Source organism: Leucopleurus acutus (assembly GCF_964270905.1).
Source record: "Leucopleurus acutus genome assembly, chromosome: 6".
NCBI classification, from domain to species: Eukaryota; Metazoa; Chordata; class Mammalia; order Artiodactyla; family Delphinidae; genus Leucopleurus; species Leucopleurus acutus.
The window spans coordinates 79883463-79903308 of record NC_139149.1 but is presented as its reverse complement, the minus strand read 5'-3'; the positions used below and the strand labels follow the sequence as shown (position 1 = coordinate 79903308).

At 37.3% G+C, this 19846-nt stretch overlaps 1 protein-coding gene across 1 annotated transcript in view; it reads left to right on the top strand.

Moving 5' to 3' along the window:
• DNAH7 (dynein axonemal heavy chain 7) overlaps positions 1–19846 on the top strand; it is a gene marked incomplete at its 3' end in the record, with an annotated part of 233361 nt that overhangs the window by 9785 nt on the left and 203730 nt on the right. The window contains exons 5-9 of the mRNA XM_082841795.1: positions 8212–8299; positions 9345–9525; positions 11265–11340; positions 12718–12843; positions 18695–18814. Coding sequence (XP_082697921.1) covers positions 8212–8299; positions 9345–9525; positions 11265–11340; positions 12718–12843; positions 18695–18814 — 591 coding nt within the window. The remainder of the gene's footprint in view (positions 1–8211; positions 8300–9344; positions 9526–11264; positions 11341–12717; positions 12844–18694; positions 18815–19846) is intronic.

Below are 19846 nucleotides of genomic sequence, written 5' to 3'. Positions count from 1 at the left end.
GAATTCTGTGCCTCTCTAAGGATGCCTGAAAGCTTTGTTGGAATGAGGTCAGGGTATAAATAACGAAAGACTGAGCTTAACTCTAAAGGTGTCTCACTTTTAAATATCATCAGCTGAAAAGGTATGTTGATGAAAATGATCAATAATAAAAATTGATAATAGGGATAGGAGAGAGTTTTATTCAAGCCAAACTGAGGACTGTAATCTAGGAGATACAGGTTCAATAAGCCCTTGACTTGTGTTCCTCCAGACTACAAAATGGGGGGAGGCTTACAAAGACAAAAACTACAAGGTTACAGTTAGTTTCATGAGTTGTTTATCAAGAATTATAATTGGATCTGGCAAGAAGGAAGGATGCTTGTTAAGTAAGGATTGGCTGGGGTCCAAAATGGTTGCATAGTTACAAGGGGTTGTAGCTGGCAGCTGCCAGCAGATACCGTTTTGAGCATGGCTGGTGGTATCCTTGAATTTGATAACAGTTCAGAAAATTTAAGTTCTCAGTGATGCAGGAACATGTCTGAAACCACATCCACAATGGCCACCTGGCTCCATTTTAAATGCCTGAAACAGTCACTCCATTTAGATTTTTAAATGCAGTCTTTTCTTTAATGGTTAAAACAGATGTACAAGGCATGTTTGACGGGCCATAAGACAGGCTGTTTGAGTTAGCATGAAGTTCAAGCCAAATCATGTATAAGCCAGAAAGACTTCCCCGTACCTGAATATATGAACATTTCTTCCATCAGGTGTCAATATTAATACTTGGTGTTGGTTGAGAGCGCTGAATGTCTGGGAATTCTGGTTGTAGGCATGCTGCCTGGTAGAAGATTTGGGGCAGTTATTTTTTTTCCCCATCTTGTCTGTTCAGGTGATGTGGTGACTTCTCTGGCATTGTGGGTCTCCTTGTGTATAAAAGGAAGGAACTGGGCTGAAATGATCAGCAGTGTGATCAGGGCAGGGCTTGCCCAGTCTGAAGTACAGATCTGTTTACGGAGGGCAATGCAGATGCAAGTCACCAGTTCCTCTTTGCCTGTTTTTTTCACAGCTTGACGCTAGTTGTTCAGTAGCCCCTTTCTTTCATCATGACTCTCAACGCACACATACTGCCATTGGTGAACAGAATTTAGTGACACATTACAGTAAGTCACTCACCCACAGAGCTCCATTTTACTGTCCCCATGTGACACCTTACTGGCTGGATAGGCATCTTGAGGGGAGGGCAGTGGTCACTGTGTGCTGACAAAGGGATGGCAGATATGTGGGCTCCTGTGCAGTTAGATCGTGGGCGTGTGCCTCTGCGAGAGTGGTTTGGAGTTTGCTTTTGCCAGGCACCACTAGACATTACCAGCTTGGCCCACTTACATCACTTTCTTCAATTAAGCCCTCTCAGAACACACGAACTTGGAGTAAAATCAACACTCTAAGCCGTGGGTGGGTAGGCCTCTGGTTACAAACTCATAGAAGCAATTTTTTCTCCTCCCAATGTCCTGGCCAAGACAAATGATCTTCTTGACACAACTTTCCTGTGCCTGTCATTTTTGGTCCTCCTCTGGTTGAGGATAGAGCCCGTCTTGGGTTTCAGCTTCACACAGAGGTCTGGGTTTGAATTCTCCATTTAACTCCAGCCTACAGAATCATCTCCTGACCCCCATGGGCCTTAAAGTCCAAGGCTCCGCCCCCCAAGGGCAGCCGTAGCCTCGGGGGTTGGCTGTTACCCTGCCTTGTCATTCCATCTTTTCCCTCCTGAGTATTTCCTTTTTTTCTTGTGAGCTCAGCTATGCATTCAAAGGAGCTTTGTGGCATATTATCCAGTATTTATAGAATGGTACTGGGAGGTTTTTCAGATTATCTTTGCTGCTGTGTTATAAGAAACGGAAGTCTCTTTTTAATCATTATGTCATTTTTAGTTATACCTTTAACAAACACTATATGGATGGTCTTATTAAAATTCAATCTTTGAGTTTCTGGACTTTAGTAGCATGTTTAATCCCATTTGTAGTTATTGGTATTACATATTTCTTGTTTTGTATTTTCTATTTACTGTATGTTGCCTTTGCTTATTTAATCTTTTTTATTATTTCTATTGAACTGAATTTTCTGTCCCTTTATTCCTATTGGCTTAAAAGCTATCAAATATATTTTTATTCTTTTAGTGGTTACCCTAGCATTTAAAGCCACATATAATAACTTATATTTTTAAAAGTTTAAAATTCATTTGATCCATCTTCCCTCTGAATAATATGAAAGGACCTTCGAGTGCTTTAACTTAGCTCTGAACTTTCCTTTGCATTTTTCATGTGATTGTTTATTTCTACCAATATTTCTATAATATTTTAGTTTTACCAAGTCCTTAAACTCCCCATACTCTTTTTCTAAAGCTCCTACTTACTTAGATTTACTAACATGTTTTCTAATTTCTTAGAAAGTTGCCTTTGCATTCCACTCCTCACTTGCGGGTTCATTTTTTTTTTTTTTGCTGAAGTCCTTCCCTTAGTAGTTCTTTCAATGAGGATCTGTGGAGAGTAAACTCGAGACTTTTATTTTTTGTAAAGGTCGCTACTATTTTGCCCTTACTCTTGAATTAATGACTAAGCTCACTACAGAGTTAAAGGATAATAGTAATTTTTTCCCTACAAATATGGAAAACATTGAAAAATATTAACAATTTTACCCAAATAAAAATAGAATATATTTAAAGTGTACAATGTGGTGATTTTAATATACTTACACATTGTGAAAGGATTTCCAGCAATCAAGTTAACACATCCATCACCTGACATATTTACCTTTTTGTGTGTGTGTGAGAACCCTTAAGTTCTACTCTCTTAGCAAATGTCAATTACACGATACAGTATTATCTATAGCCACATGATGGCATATATTATTGTTGATGAGAAGCCTTTGTTGCTTTATTTGTTACTTCTTTGTTTGCAATCTGTTTGTACTGTCAGTTTGTCTTTTCAAAGCCTTCTATATAGTCTGTAAAAAACAGATTTAGCGAGATATAATTTACATATCATTACATTCATCCATGTTAAAAACGTACAATTGAATGAATTTTAGTAAATTTCTGTAGTTGCACAGCCTTCACCAAAATCCAGTTTTAGAATACTTCTGTCATCTACAAGTTCCCTTTTGCCCATCTCAGTTAATCCTTTCTACCACTGGTTGCCCCAGGCAATCATCGATCTGCTTTCTGTTTCTATAGCTTTATCTTTTCTACAGTTTCACATAAATGGAATCATACAGTATGTATGTTTTTGAAATCCATCTTGTTTACTGTTTCTTATTTGGGGCTATTATGAATGATGCTGCTATGAGCTTTGCATGCTGGTCTTTTTGTGGACATCTGTTTTCACTTCTGCTGCGTAGATACCTATTTATAGAAATTCTGGGTAGTGTAGTAGGTTTATGTTTAAATTTTTAAGACATTCCTAAGCTGTTTTCCAAATCATCATACTATTTTACATTCCCACAGGAATGTATAAAGAAGTTTCTAGTTTCTCTACATTCTTGCCCACACTTTGTCTTTTGTTGTGTTTTGTCATTCTAACCATTCTAGTAAATGTGTTGTCGTATCTTATCATGGCTTTAGGTTGTATGTCTCTAATGACTAATAACGATGGACATCTTTTTTGTAGTTGTTTGGCATTCACATAATTTCTTTGGGGAACTGTCAACTTAAACCTATTGCCCATTTTAAAAAATTGGGTTGTTTGTCTTATTATTGGCTTGTAAGAGTTTTTTATATAGTGTCTATGCAAGTCCTTTATCAGATATATCTTTTGCAAGTATTTTCTCCCAGTCTGTGGCTTATCTTTCCATTTCCTTCCTGGCATTTTTTGAAAAGCAAACGTTTTAAATTTTGATGAAGCTCAACTTATCAATTTTTTTCTTTTACTGTTCATGCTTTTGGAGTCATATCCAAGAAACTTTTCCTATCACAAGATCATAAATATTTTCTCTTATGTTTTCTTAGAAGTTTTAGCTTAGCTCTAGTTTTAGTTTTAGCTCTTACATTTATGTGCATGCTTTATTTCAATGAGGTATCTGTGTTATGAGGTAAGGGTTAAGGTTCATTTTTTTGCATATAGATGTCCAAATGTTTCAGCCGCATTTGGTGAAAAGACAATTTTCATTGAATTACCTGGGCATCTTTGTCCAAAATCATTTGACCATATATAGGGTTCTATTTCTCTTGCATTTACCTATGTGTCCGTATTTACACCACTTGTCACGTAGCTTGATATTTAGTTTTGAAATCAGGTAGTTTAATTCCACAAAATTTATTCTTCTTTTTCAAAATTGTTTTGGCTATTCTAGGTCTTTTGCATTTTCATATACTACACTTTAAGATCAGCTTGTCAGTTTCTGCAAAAAAAAAAGAAAAGAAAGAAAAAGCTTACTGAGATATAGTAGACAATGCATTGAAACTATAAATCAATTTTGAGAGAATTGCCATTTCAATAATATTGAGCCTTCCAGTCCATGAACATGTTATATCTCTCCATTAAATTAGATTTTCTTTAATTGCTCTCATTAGTGTCTTGTATTTTTAATGTACAAGTCTTAGACTTTAAAAATATTATTCTTGAGTATTTTTCTTTTTGATGTGAATGAAATTATGTAATTTCATTTTCTGATTATTCTTTCTCCATATATAGAAAAATCTATTGAGTTTTTGCTTGTTAATTTTTTATCATAAGACCTTACTAAACATGCTTACTAGTTCTGGAGCTTTTTAAAAGATTCCTTAGAATTTCCTACATAGCAGTCATGTTGTCCGCAAATAATAGATTTATGTCTTCATTTTCAATTTAGATGCTTTTCATTTCTTTCTCTTTCCATTTTACACTTGTTGGGTCCTTCAGTACATTGTTTTTCTTTTTCTTTTACTTTTTTTTTTTTTTTTTTTGCGGTACACATGCCTCTCACTGTTGTGGCCTCTCCCGTTGCGGAGCACAGGCTTTGGACGCGCAGGCTCAGCGGCCATGGCTCACGGGCCCAGCCACTCCACGGCATGTGGGTCTTCTGCATCGGCAGGCGGACTCTCAACCACTGCGCCACCAGGGAAGCCCCAGTACGTTGTTGAATAGAACTGGTGATAGTGAAATTCCCAGTCTTATTGGGAAAGCGTTCAGTCTTTCACATTTATGTAGGATGTTAGTTGTAGGTTTTTAAGATACTCCTTATTAGATTAATGAATTTCCCTTCTTTTCCTAGTTTGTTGAGAGGTTCCGTCATGAGTGGGTGCTGGATTTCTGTCAGATGCTTTTTCAATGTCCATTGAGATGATCATTTGATTTTTGTCCTTTTTAAATATGGCATATTACATTAAATGATCTTCATATGTTAAACCTTGCATTCCTCTCACTTAGTCATTATGTATATGTAATATACATAATGGATTTGTTAAAATTTTAAGGATTTTCAAATCTACATTAATGAATGATATGGGACTGTACTTTTCTTGTGATGTCTTTGTCTGGCTTTGGTATCGGGGTACTACTGGCCTCATAAAATGAGTTAAGTGTTTCAACCTCCTCTATTTTCCAAATGAATTTGTGTAGAATTGGTGTTGTTTCTTCCTTACTTGTTTGATAGAATTTATTAGTGAGGCCATCTGGACCTGAACTTTTCTTTGTGGAAAGATTATTACTTACTAATTCAATTAGTTTACTTGATATAGATGTCTTCATATTTTCTATTTCTTCTTGAGGCATGTTTGGTACTTTTTTACCTTTTAGGAATATGTTCTTTTCATTTAAATTGTCTAATTTTTTAAAAAATTATTTATTTATTTATTTATTTGTTTGTTTGTTTATGGCTGTGTTGGGTCTTCGTTGCTGTGCACGGGCTTTCTCTAGTTGCAGCAAGTGGGGGCTACTCTTTGTTGCGGTGGCTTCTCTTGTTGCAGAGCATGGGCTTTAGGTGTGCAGGCTTCAGTAGTTGTAGCACGTGGGCTCAGTAGTTGTGGCTTGCAGGCTCTGGAGTGCAGGCTCAGTAGTTGTGGCGCACGGGCTTAGTTGCTCTGCGGCATGTGGGATCTTCCCGGACCAGGGCTCTAACCCGTGTTCCCTGCATTGGCAGGTAGATTCTTAACCACTGTACCACCAGGGAAGTCCCCTGAGTTGTCTAATTTGCTGGCATAAAGTTGCTCAGATAATTTCCTTGCTGTCAGCCTTCCTATACGTTTCCTCCCTTGGTACCTGTTGATTGCAACACGAGAGCCTTTTCTAGGGGTCTCCTAGGCAGATTGGTTTCCTTCCTGCATGAGTTATGGTCTGTGGTGTTCTCAGTTGTTTCATCTGTTCTTTATCTTCTTTTCATGTTCCAAAAATTTGTTGAAGTATCTACTCAGCTGATGACCCTCTAGTTGCTTTACAATCCTGGGTTCAAATTATTACCATTTTCATAGGAAAACTTGAAAAAAAGGATGTTTATGTCACCATCTTGAACCAAAAATCTCTATTGATAAAGAGAAAAAATATCAATATAGTTCTTTCAGTTTTGAGAAATAAAGTACATCATATTTTCTCTTTAACAGGTAAAGTGTCTCCAGTATTGATTGATTTATTTCTGAATGGAATGTTGCTTTGATGGAAAGAGCATGACAGTTTAGAAGCACATATGGATGGGCAAATCCTTGGTTTTGTATTTAATTAACAGTGTGATGAAGGGGAAATTATTTAATCTCTCTGACATTGTTTCTTCATCTGTGCAGCGGGGATAATTATGTCATTGTCTCCTGTAACAGTAGGTGTGAGGATTAGAGAAAGCTTCTATTATTGTTCCTAGCAGCAGGATCTTTGCCTGCGGCCACAGAACGATAAAATTATAGAGTTTTAGAGCTGAAAGGATCTTCATTCTGACTGCAAGAATTTCTGCAGCCTCTCCTATAGCCCCTAACCTCCTCCCTCTTCACCTCTCCTGACCTTGCTGCAACCTTCTAGGTCCACATTACTCACACAGAGGATGAAGTTTGAGCGTCACGATTCAGCAAAGTAGATAGGATAAGCATTTCTTCCATTAAAAAACAAAAAAAAACAGCAATCCATTTATTAAGGTCATATACTTTATAGTAGCAGAATCTGAACCCAGATGTCCTGATTCCTGAAGTACGTTACTGTCATTAGTATCTTATTACTATACAAACACCAAAATAACTAGATGATTACTTTTGCAGTTAAAATAACCCTTCTCTTTCCAGCCACAGAATACCCTGAAGATCTGAGACATTCCTGAGATATTCCTGAGACATTCCTGACACATTGCCTTGCCTCTCTTCTCTGGTCCATTTAGTTGAAAAAAATAAGTCTAAAGTTCACAAGATAGTGGATTCCTAGATTTGCAAAAAACTAAGTCAGAAGATCCATTCTGGGTACCTACTTTGGTATGATATCTCAGACAGATATTCAATAAACCTACAGTCTCCACTCACTGGACAGTTAGTGGGGAGAAGTATTTTATTACACAGCATCACTAACCTGTATCCATCCTGATGAAGTTGGGACCTGGAGCATGATACATTCAATGATAGAGAGGTTAAAGGTATCACAGAACAACTTATTTTCCTGAAGATGTGAACTTTTCACACATTGGAGCCCCAGAGGAAGTTACAAAATGTAGCTCATATCTGATATAGGTTTTGAATTGAATTATACCTAGAAACGTTATAGTATTATATGAACAGTTAGCCAATAATAAAAACATAGGAGCATATGAGCTTCTATGTCACTTGTTGCTAACTTCTAATATGTGTTCCTAGAAATCTGAGAAATGGTCTCTTGAAGAATATATCTGTGTCTTTGGCAAAACTACATTTAGAGTCTTTTCCATCGGTGCTCTTCTAAACGTCATATTTATAAATAACCACACATGTTTTAGGAATAATGCAAGAACATTCCTATAAAAGTTCAGAGAAGAGAGATGATTTTGGAGCAATGAGCAAGAATGAATAAAGCCTATCAAAAAGGACGTGGCCTCTGAATTAGACCTTTCAAATCACTTTCAATAAAACTCTCTCTCTGAATAAAGAGAAGGTATTCTAGGAGGAATACGGTACCAAATAAATATGTTTACTATTTTAAAAATGTTCCACAATGCCTTTTTTTCTTATTTTATAAAAGACAGTCTGACAGATAAATCTATTGATTTATGTTCTAACTGCCATTTATATACATTTGAATAGTGTGTTTATCATTTTCTTAGGCAACAAGATGCTGTCTTAGACTCAGCTACTCTGGATGAAAGCACATTGCCAAAACTAACCACTTCTGCAATAGAGAGAGACATCTTGGTAACAAGCTATTTTTTTTGTCAGTGTAATTGAAAGTAAAGGAAGCACTAGAAGGTGCTCTTGTGCCTTTGAGTTTATTCTGTGCTCCTTCCTGTGCAAATACATGGATGTAGGAGTAAAGATGAAGTTCTATAAAATTGCTCTATTGGATTAACGGAGGAAATTATTCTTCCCCTCGTTTCCTAAGACCACAGTCAGAGAATCTCAAGTCTCCCTGCTCCCTATGTTAAAGCTAGCCTCAGTCATGTATAGCTTTTACATGTCTTTATTCTATGAGAAATTATTTTAATTACATAATGTACATGTCACAGAGCATATTAACTTATTCTAGAAAAAAGTAATTCTTCAACGATTTCAAATATAGAATTTTTTAAAAGCAAATATCAAAGACTTTAACATTGCTAATTTGAAAGTATTTTTTGATGTTTAAATTTTTTTCTGATAAGTGACATGTAAAAACTTGGGAAAATATATTGACATTAAATGTCCACTGTTAGAGAAATACTATCATGTCTTAAAATGAATTTTTTGTGTACACATTTAACAACATCTGTAAAATTATGGCATGAAATATTAACAGGCCAATTAGAAATTTTGTAAATCCTGTTGGATAATATTTCTGAGATTAATGACTAGGGATACTGATTCACTTACAGCTTTTAAGATCTACTTCTGATTATCAATAACACAAGGACAAAAACGAACATCCTAAATTTTCACACATTTATAGAACACTAAATTCTACCTCCACATATATGAGTTCTGTTTAGTACATCATATATTTAGTAATGTAACTTCAAGTTTTAGAGTGTAGTTATGAATTAAGGTAAGAGTTTTAATTTTCATGAAATAAGTTTTTTTTAAGTTTTTTTAATTTAGGAGAGCTCAAATAATGCCAATATGAATTACAAAAAATAATTTTTTATGATTTGTAAATACTTTGTTCTACTAAAACTTTAATTTTGCTCAGTGGTTTTAGTTTTGATAAGTACTTCTTTTATTATAGTATTAAACCCATCTCCATTTCTCATTATCTTTTCTGTAGAGATATTACTATTATGTCCACCATGGAATTGATACGGACCACGTAGCCCCAATGGAAGATTCTTGGCTGGAACATGTATTGGATTTAGTCCCCCACCATCTGAAAGTCCTCACTAACAGCATACTTGCATTATCTGATGAAATGAGAGAAGATTATCTTCTTAGTGTAAAAAAATCCATAGGTAAATCAGTATTTCTCTTTCTAATTTGAATGCGTCTTATTAAAGATAAATTTTAAAAAATTTAAAGTTAACACCTATCTTTGAAACTATTTATTATATTTATTAGGCTGTTTCTTGTATTGTGGTTACATTGCTTAAGATCTCAGGCAAATTTCATTAATAAAATATAGCAAAAATTTTTAAAAACCGTCTTTCTATTTGTAGGGCTATATCCCCTAAACAAAGGACATAACTGAAACAAATTTTAAAATGTTAATTAATTAATATTAATATTACTGATATCATAAACTAGAGTGTGATTAATTACAAAACTACTGCTATGGACCAGAGGTTGGCAAACTACAGCTCATAGGCCCAATCTGGCCCACTGCCTGTTTTTGTGAATAAAGTTTTATTAAACACGGACACACACATTCATTTGCATATTATCTATAGCTGCTTTTGCACCATGAGAGATTGTTGAGTAGTTGTGATAGAGACCTTGTTGCTCACAGAGTTGAAAATACTTGCAGTCTGGCCCTTTGCGTGAAAGTTTGCTGACTCATGGTATAGACCAATAGGCTCTAAGACTGACATTATCAGAGCCATTTAAAAAGTACTCATTTCCAGACCCATCTGAATTAAAATCTCTGGAGGCAGTCTTTCAAATCTGTGCTTTAAAAAAAGGTTCTTCGATTGGTTGTGATAGTAAGCCTGGTATAATTGATGCTATGTCAAAGTTGGAGAAATCATACTGCCTTGAAATGGTTGCGGGACCCTTCAGGGAGGAGGGCATTCACTGCGTTGAAGACTCCTATTGAGTGTTTTGATCATGTAAAGAGCCATATCCTTGCCCCCAAAGAGTTCATAGTGTAATGAGGGCCATGGACAAATCACTAAATTATAAAGCAAAGTAGCAAGTACAGTGAGGAGAGAAATCGAGAACATGGTCTAAGGGAGAAGAGGTCATGCCTGACTTGTTAGGAAGGACTCTGTGGCACCTGAACTGAGTTGTGAAGGATGAACATATACAGACTAGGGAACACGCATGGCCTAGGAAATGGTGGGAATGATGGCAGACAAGAGCGAAAGGCTCTTCTGACCTTGCAAGCGGTTCTGACGGCCAAAGAAGAGGGTGCATTTTGGGAAGGGGATAGAATACTAAGGGCCTTACATGCTTACTTTTAAGCATTTGAAGGTAAAGGAGAGTCACTGAAGGATTTTAGGCAGAGGGATAAAAACATATTTGCATTTTAGAAAGAGCATCTTCAAAGAAAAGCAAGAAAGTTAGAATTAACTGAATTAAAGACTGCAGAGGCAGAAGTAGCTCACTTTACTGATTTCGTAACAAGGTAGTTCTATGCTCTTAAGCAGTTTAAAAGAGAACAGCAAAGCAATATGTATCTTTCCTCAGTGAAGGGAAACTACTGCTACTCTGTATTGTTGACCTTCAATTCAACAAGAGCACTTTTGGTGGAAGAGCTAAAAAGGAAAATGTATCAATAATATTAAGAGCAATGATTTTCGAATGAAAGAACAGGAACATTGTTAAGAAAGGGTATATATATTCTCAAAGACACAGACATCATAGATTTTCTCATAAAAATTTTAAAATTTTCTTGTGTTTATAAATGCACAAATCTCTCATTATTTTAAAAAACTTAATGTAAACAATTTTAAAGGAATTACTTTTGCAGTTGCTTGGGAAATACTATAATTACTATAAGGTTGTTGATCAGAACTTTTCAATTTTCTTTTAGTTGATTTTGTTTTAAAAGATCCTAGAGAAAAGGAAGATGACAGAAAGGTAGAAGAACTTCCACCCCATCGTGCTGAGTAAGCAATCAGGTTTCACTAAGAATATTGATTTTTTGCAATCATTTCTCTGTATGTGGATATATTTATACACTGGTTATATTTTCTCATATATATGTTTATAATTTGTGTACTGCATATATACAGCTGATCATACTATCTTTGTTTATGTATTTAAGCCCTAACATGTTATGTTTACAAATTGATGGATAGATGGGTAGGCAAACACACACTGACAGATGGATGCCTATGTGGTTAAAAGATAAGTGCTCTGGTGAAAGACCTTGATACAGATCTTTTATCTCCACAGCTCCAAGCACAGGTTTTAGAAGTATTAGGGACATGAACGCTTGAAGGCAATTTGAATGCCCCAAAACACAGTGGGAATGTTGCAGAAAATATGCAAACACAGAATATATTACATGGATTAAAATATAGAACACATATGGGAAAATCCACTTGCTATATATTTTCCCTAAAATAACATTTAGGAATACATCACTTAAATAGTTTGAAGAATAGAACTTATATGATTAAGTAACCACTTCAGTTTTACTTTGTTTTTTTTGTATCATTTAAAAGTGCCCCAAATTGTTTCTCTTAACAACTAAAAAAAAAAAGTCAATGTATCTTCTATGGAGAACAGCTTTTCTCCCAGGGATAGACAAAAACTATCCTTTGTAATTGTAAAGGTGATATGACCACAAATGAAAAACTGAATTAACTTTACTATATATTAAAACAAGACTAAGTGTTTAAAATCAATGAGAATAAAAAAAATTTACTGGCATAAAATGTAAATGTTTAAATATACTCTGAAGGATGAAAATGGCACATCTTTAGTATATAAAAGATGATTAGTCAAGTCGGAGGAGTTACAGAATAAATATCTTTAAATAGAATGTTACTGTTTATGATTCTGTAAGTGACCTTTACACAGAGGTGAAGTTCAAGAAGATTTCCAGGCTGAAGTATATTCTTAAAATGTTTTAAAAACAATAGGGACATAAAATGTTTAAAGGTTTCCTTAAAAAAAAATCTTTTAAGTTATATATAAAACGTAGCTGGCTACTTTTCCTGTTTGATCACTATTAGTTATTTGTGGACTCCATCACATCAAGCATTTAGAGAAAAACAATTGCCTTATGTGATAAAAATTCAAATCTAATTTTATCTGCGTTAGTTAAAAATTATACTAAACCACAAAGAGCATGACTTTTATATACTTTAAAACATAATTACATGTTTTGTTATTACCATGAGGGATAAATCGTATTTTTAATTCAAATTAAACTCAAAAAATTATTACTCAAATAAAATTATTACTCAAAAAGTACTTTGACTTTTATAAGACTTCCTGATTTTTAAAGCAGATGACTATTTTCTCTTCGCTTTCAGAATGGAAATTCTTCCAAAACCTTGGAGGAAATCTTTTTTAGCTGCAAGCAGTTATATTAGGGATCACTTGAACGCAATGAACCCTACGATGTTGGCGGTGCTAGATTTGTGGCACAGTACTTTTAAGTAAGTATTTCTGGCCTTACTGAGGTTTTGTTGTTGTTGTTGTTTGTTTTGTTTAAGAGAGATGAAAGTTATTACATCTTAATTATTTCTTTTACTATTTTAACTATAAATTTTAAAAATAATTACAAATCTAACCTAAGTAAGCATGGTTTTAAACAACATAGAAGTGTATAGGGTAAAAGTGAGCGTCGCCATTATGTCTTATCGGGTTCTCCCTTCCCCACCCCCGCCAGGCTACCGTATATACTTTAAGGGTAATCACAGTTAAGGGGCTGAATCGCCATGCCTCGTTTTAAATCCCACAGAACATTAGCTGCTACAGTCATCTTTATTGTTTAGAAACCGAGGTAATACTGCCCATGTGATTAGCATGAGGTGAAGTTTCTGGGCGACTCTTGGGGATCATGCATCTCCTTGTGGGCGTCGTCATGGTGCGAAAGGTGCAGAGCTGGATGTGAAGGCTGGTGGGTGCTATGGAGTTACAGACCTTGGCCCTAGGGCTGAGGACAGTTTACCTCGCAGTTGAGAAGGTCCAGCTTCATATTCCCTCCCTTGTGCCGCCCCTTCCAAGGCACTGAGGGGGCATCCTAGCAATAGGCACACGTGGACATAACCTATTTCTAAAATATGCAGAAGTAATACAGATTTATATCATTTTTCTTAAAGAAGCCCTCTCAAAACCTGAATGGGTCCCTGTCTCGTGATAGAGGACATGGCAGCCTGGCCTCCAAGGTGGTCCCATGAGCCTTTTCTCACCCTTCCAGCCAAAGCCCCAGTTTACATGCAATCTGTTCTCCAGGGTCTCCTGGTTCTTAATTGCAGGTATTGTCCTGAGGACACAATAATGAGCACATTTTCTCGCCTCCTGCAGACCAGCAAAGGGAAAGCTAAGAGCTTTGGGTGCTTCAGAAGCACAGCTGTTGTCTCTGCTCTGGAAAGCACCCCTGAACATACACTAGGGGGGGCCTCACCGACCAACTTCTCTGAGCTCCTTCCGAAGTTGGGATCCTTAGTGCCCAGGAGCACCTAACCCTAACCCTGCTCCCAGTCCTGCTTCAGGAAGCCAAGCCAGCCAGAATCGCCCCAGCTCTGCCACCCTCCCATCGGAGGCTCTCCAGTTCCCACCTGTGAGATGAGTGTGGGTTTGTGGTGTCTAAGGCCCCTCCCCTCCCTCACTCCATCCCTCTCACCCTTCCTTCCTTTTTTAAACACATTTTAATGTAATTTCTTTACACAGATACATATGTAATTAATATGATTACACAGGTGTGATCATATACACTTTTTAAGTGCCGCCCTTTTTTCTTTACTTTGCCTGACTCCCACCAGCCTGGCCTTTCTTTTCCTCGTACGTGCCCTTCTTTCTACCAACCCAGCCAAAGGCATGATAACCATTAGTGGGGCATCTTCCCATATTTTTCTTTGTGCTCACGTAGCCAAATATATATGTATATCCACATATGTGTATATACATACATAGCATAAAACTGGCTTTCGTCAATGAGGCTGTTGACTCCTAGAAAGCACATCCTTTCAACTTTCCATTGTATAATGTGGATTTCTTTGTCTTCTTGAATTTGTCTTAGAGGAAGAGGCCATCTCCCTGCCCCATGCTTTTCTCATTTTGTTTCATATTGAGACTCAAACATCTCTCCCTGACAAGGCCCATGATCTAATTTTGTCTGCAGTGATGAGATCATACAATACAGTATATCACTTTCACAAAGGATGTTTACATGCAGTAGTACATTTCATTTTCAAAACACCACCACAGTGTTTATTTTATTTTTTTAATATCCATTCATACATGGAACTGCTAGAACACACTGAGCTGGGTGCTGGAGGATGAGCACCATTGCCTAATATTGTTCATAAAGGGCTAGACTTTGTCTATTGTACAATGTCAGGAGGCAAGAGACAAGAAAATGAAAGGAGGAAGGGGAAGAAGAAAAAGTAACAAAGCCGAGGTAAGAAAACAGTAAATAAGTAGATATGTCCAAAATTAGTGTCCAGGGATGTGGTGGCAGAGATGTGAGTTGCAGCAGCTGAAGCAAACCTCAGAGCTTCCAGGGTAAAGACAAATGAGAAAGAAGCTTTGCAGTCGGTGGGTGGGAAGAGAGCCCCACCAACGCCTAGGTTGCCTTTGCCAGCGTAAGTTGTTTTTACTCTCTGTGTGAATATTAAGAGTGGCATGGGCAGACCCAGGTGCTGCCCCTCTGAGGAGAAGCCAGCATTCTCAGAGGGGCCAGCATTGAACACACAGGGCATCCTTACTCTGGGTTAACAGCCATTTGCCCTGAATCTCAGCAGGTCTTGAAGGTACAGGACATCTCTATGTATGGCTGTGGGTTGGGGGATGGTGATACCAAAAAACCATCTGAATGACTCTAAAATGCATGAATAGGGACACCTCTATGAATGGGGATGCTCTCTAGATGGAAATGTGCAAATTCATGTCATTCAGCATTTATGCTTACAGAACCCACTTAATGTCAGAGATGACATTTAGTATGCAGTCAAAAACCTACATAGCACACAGGTATTTTTGCTTGAAAAATGGTGTATGTCAGGGACACATGTATATACAGTGTATATATGAGTATAGAAATTATCATAGGATATATGTTACAGTATAAATAGGATGTCTAAGAAAATAAGAAGATAAAGAACAACTTTTGAAATTCATGATTTGATCAAGGCGAGTCCAAGAAAATACTTCTAGAACACTGTGGATTCATTTACTGTACAGTACTCAGAGAGGATGCAACTTAATCAATCTCAAACGTATTAAAAAGATGCTTAACTCATAATAAGAAAAATGCAAAGAGATTGAAATAAAAACTACACTGTGATATTATATTTCCTATGGAATTGACACAATTCCAAAATATTGACATCATGCTTTGTTGGTGAAGATTGGAGAAATGGGCACCCTTTTGAAGGGAATCCAGTCATATCTATCAAAATTACAAATTCATTTACACTTGAATCCAGCAATCTCATTTCTGGGAAATAGTCTAGAGATACACATGAAAATATAGGAAGTGATCCAGATTCAGGGTTCTTTATTGTGCCATTTGTCAAGAGGATTAGCCTGGAAACAACCCAGTAACCATTGATAGTGGACTGGTTCAATGAGTGATGGTACATTCACACAATGGAATATTATTACACAGCTATGAAATATGAATGAGAACAGTATCAATGTGCTAATATGGAACGGTCTCCAGGATGTATTAGTAAGTGAAGAAAGCGAGTGCGGAGCACTGCCTAGAGTGTGCTACTTTGAATGTAATGAAGGAGAACTGGCAAGAACAGAACTTGTTTCTAAATTCATGGAGCAAGCAAGAAATGTAGGCACTTGGAGTGGGATTTAAGGGGCAACTTGGGCCCCGTGAGAAGTGAGATTAGCTTTGAGAACCAGAGATCAAAATCAGAGACTGACTTGGTGTTGAGTCCAGAGTGTTGGGCCAGGACTGTTGAAGTCCCTCTGCCTGAAATCAGTGATGGATCCAAAGATCAAGGTGGGGGTTTCAGACTGTGATGAGCATTAAGTGGCAGGTGGGAGGGATCCATGACTGACAGCTGAGTCTCCCGAAATTGACGTCCGCTTGCATGCTGCAGGTAAGGGGTAGGAAGAGTTCAGAGGAGAACCTGAGGTTCACAGTCTGGGTAATTTGGGGCTGTTATTTGGTTGAGTGATCTTTTTCCTGACTCTTCCTGTAGTCTTTTACCAGTGGTTAAAACTGTTGTTCTGGGGCTTCCCTGGTGGCGCAGTGGTTGAGGGTCCGCCTGCCGATGCAGGGGACACGGGTTCGTGCACTGGTCCGGGAAGATCCCACATGCCGTGGAGCGGCTGGGCCTGTGAGCCATGGCTGCTGAGCCTGCGCGTCCGACGCCTGTGCTCTGCAACGGGAGAGGCCACAACAGTGAGAGGCCCGCGTACCGCAAAAAAAAAACAACAAAAAAAACTGTTGTTCTACTGCCAGATGATTGTAGGAATCGTCCTGAGAAAGTAGGACCAGTGTCTGGTGGTATTTTTCCCATGTTCTTAACAATTCAGCCTATTGGCCAAACAGAGAATGTTATCAGCAGAGATTTCATGAGAAAGTTCTGTAAAACTTCTATAAAGGCCTATCAATCTCAAAACATGAAAGGTGGGTGGCCTGTGGTTAGAATTGTCTCTAAATCAAACACTAAGGAAGTGCAGGGAAAACTGGTCTGGTTGCTCAGTGGCAAAGTGAATTCTAGGTGCTCCTGCCCTAGCAACTGCTCTCCGTCAGTGCTGCTTCACACAGCATGCACCTGTACCCTGATTGATAGCTACAGCTTTGAAACATAAAGTCATGTTGAAAATGTTGACCAAGAAGCATAAAGAGAGCAGATTATGTTTAGTATGTGCTGTCATGATACTTTTTTTTTTTTTTTTTTGGTGGTACGCGGGCCTCTCACTGTTGTGGCCTCTCCTGTTGCGGAGCACAGGCTCCAGACACGCAGGCTCGGCGGCCGTGGCTCACGGGCCCAGCCGCTCTGCGGCACGTGGGATCTTCCTGGACCGTGGCACGAACCCGTGTCCCCTGCATCGGCAGGCGGACTCTCAACCACTGCACCACCAGGGAAGCCTTGTCATGCTACATTTTAAAAGTATTTTATTTAAAACATTGCTGTATACTGCTCAGTTGCCCAGAATAACGCATTACCAAAGATTCTCCAGCAATAGTTATACCTACTTTGTGCCTAATGTATCACTGATGTCATGTACTAACCTCATGGTAACCTAAGAGATGGACTTTTGCTTGTGAAAGGAATATAAATAGATGTGAAACGTGTTTTGTCTACTAACCAGTATTTTACACTGGTTTTTAAGTAAAAATTAAAGGTGATGTTTTTAATAGTGTTTCCTATCTTTCAGATAACATAGAAATCATTTAATCATGTGGAAATTAAATAGCAATTTCTCTAATAGGGAAGAAATCTGTAGTTAAATTGAAGTGACTAATACAATGGTACTAATAGATAGAATTGTTCTTTCACTTTAATCTGCCAGAGAAACTTCTTAACTGACTAAAGCGTGTATATAACAAAGATCATAGTGTTGTAGTCAGAAGTGAAAACTCTTGGCTGGAGTAAGCACTGTGTTTTCTGAAAAAATCAAAACCAGACAGGTTCAAAAGATTTTTATACACTGGGTCTTAATTAGGTGTGAGAACTCCCTCACTTCATGGCTCTCCAATATCCAGGGTTGCTCTCTTTTCAGAAAGGGTGGAATTTTTATTTTAGGAGTAGTGGACCCTGTAAGTTTTGAGCCCTGCCTCTTTTCCTGTTTTAATTGTTCCAGTTTGAAAGCAAAAATCAGTCTAACCTAACCATCAAATTTCAGTTATTACATCCTTCTTCTACTGCACAGCACAGTTTCATAATATCAGATTGTGTTCCTGCTGAATTTAATTATATTAATTATTTTTTAAATTAAAATATGTTCTTGAATATTTTTATGGAACACAAATTTTAGTGATAAAACCTAGGAATATCATTTTTTGAGAAGGGATCAATTAGTAAAATGTTAAATTAAAAAAAAAAAAAAACTGTCGGGCTTCCCTGGTGGCGCGGTGGTTGAGGGTCCGCCTGCCGGTTCAGGGGACACGGGTTCGTGCCCCGGTCCGGGAGGATCCCACATGCCGCAGAGCGGCTGGGCCCGTGAGCCATGGCCGCTGAGCCTGCGCGTCCGGAGCCTGTGCTCCATAACGGGAGAGGCCACAACAGTGAGAGGCCCGCGTACCACAAAAACAAACGAACAACAACAAAAAAAACCCCTCATACTTAAATCATTGTTCATTTTCATCTCTTGCAGAAAGTTACGTTTAGTTGATGTAGAAGAATTTCACAGTTGCCAGGATGCATTAGAGCTGTCGACTTTTCAGAATATTGTCATGAAACACATGGAATCTGCCAAAGAGACTCTACTTAAAATGTAAAGTTTTGAAGTTTCATGTATGAAAACATAAATTTAAAAATGTGATTGGTGGGCTACTGCAATTTAACTGCTTTTAGAAAATCTCATTTTAAAAAGTTTGTAATCATTTCCGTTTGAGAGTTAAATATGATATCTTTAACTGCCTTGCTCTGTGATGTCTATCCAGATGTTCTACACAGCATAGATTGTACAGAAACTAAAATGATTATAATTGATACTTTTTCTCAATGTCTGGTTTCTACCCTCTGCTCTGAGAGCAGGGGTGGATAACGTGGGGGAATGATCATCAACTAATCGTTCACCAGAGATTTATTTGAATCTACTGTTAATACATACAAGGTAATGTGCCTGTTACATTTTGGTTTTGGATGGAGGATGCAGAAGAGTTTAAAGAATGCTTAGGTGGGGAAAATATATTCTTTAAAGGAGTTTATAGTCGTATTGGGAAGTTAGACTTAATTAAACATCATCTTGGATTGGCCCTTCAAATTGGGATAGCCACATGTGATAATTATCGATACTGGTGCCAGATAATACGTTCTGAAACAATACAGTAAAATTGTCTTTGTCATGGGCCATTAAGTTATTATAAATGGGACATTAATATTAGATCAAATTTAAGATAACAGAGGACATAAAACTCCAGCACGGCTTCATGATTTCCAAGAGGTACTTAGAAGTGTATCTTGACAGTTTAAGACTGAATCTTCCCTTTATATTTTTTCTTCTCTAATATGTTAGAATCAAATTCTTTGTCTGACATTACTTGAAAGAACTTTAGACTTCTATGTAGTATTAGTTCACATAAAAATAAATAGAGGAGAGGTGCAGAATGAAAGTACATAATTAATTGCAGAGGAGAATATGACCCCGTAAGGACAGAATAAGAGTAAATTATCTTGATCTATAACTTCAGGGTTCTACCCCAGGAATACATTCCCACTGCAAATTTTAGTAGACTGGGTGTGTCAAAGTACAGAGTAGAGGATAAACCTTTATTGAATGATTTTGCTGAGAGATGTAGATGGA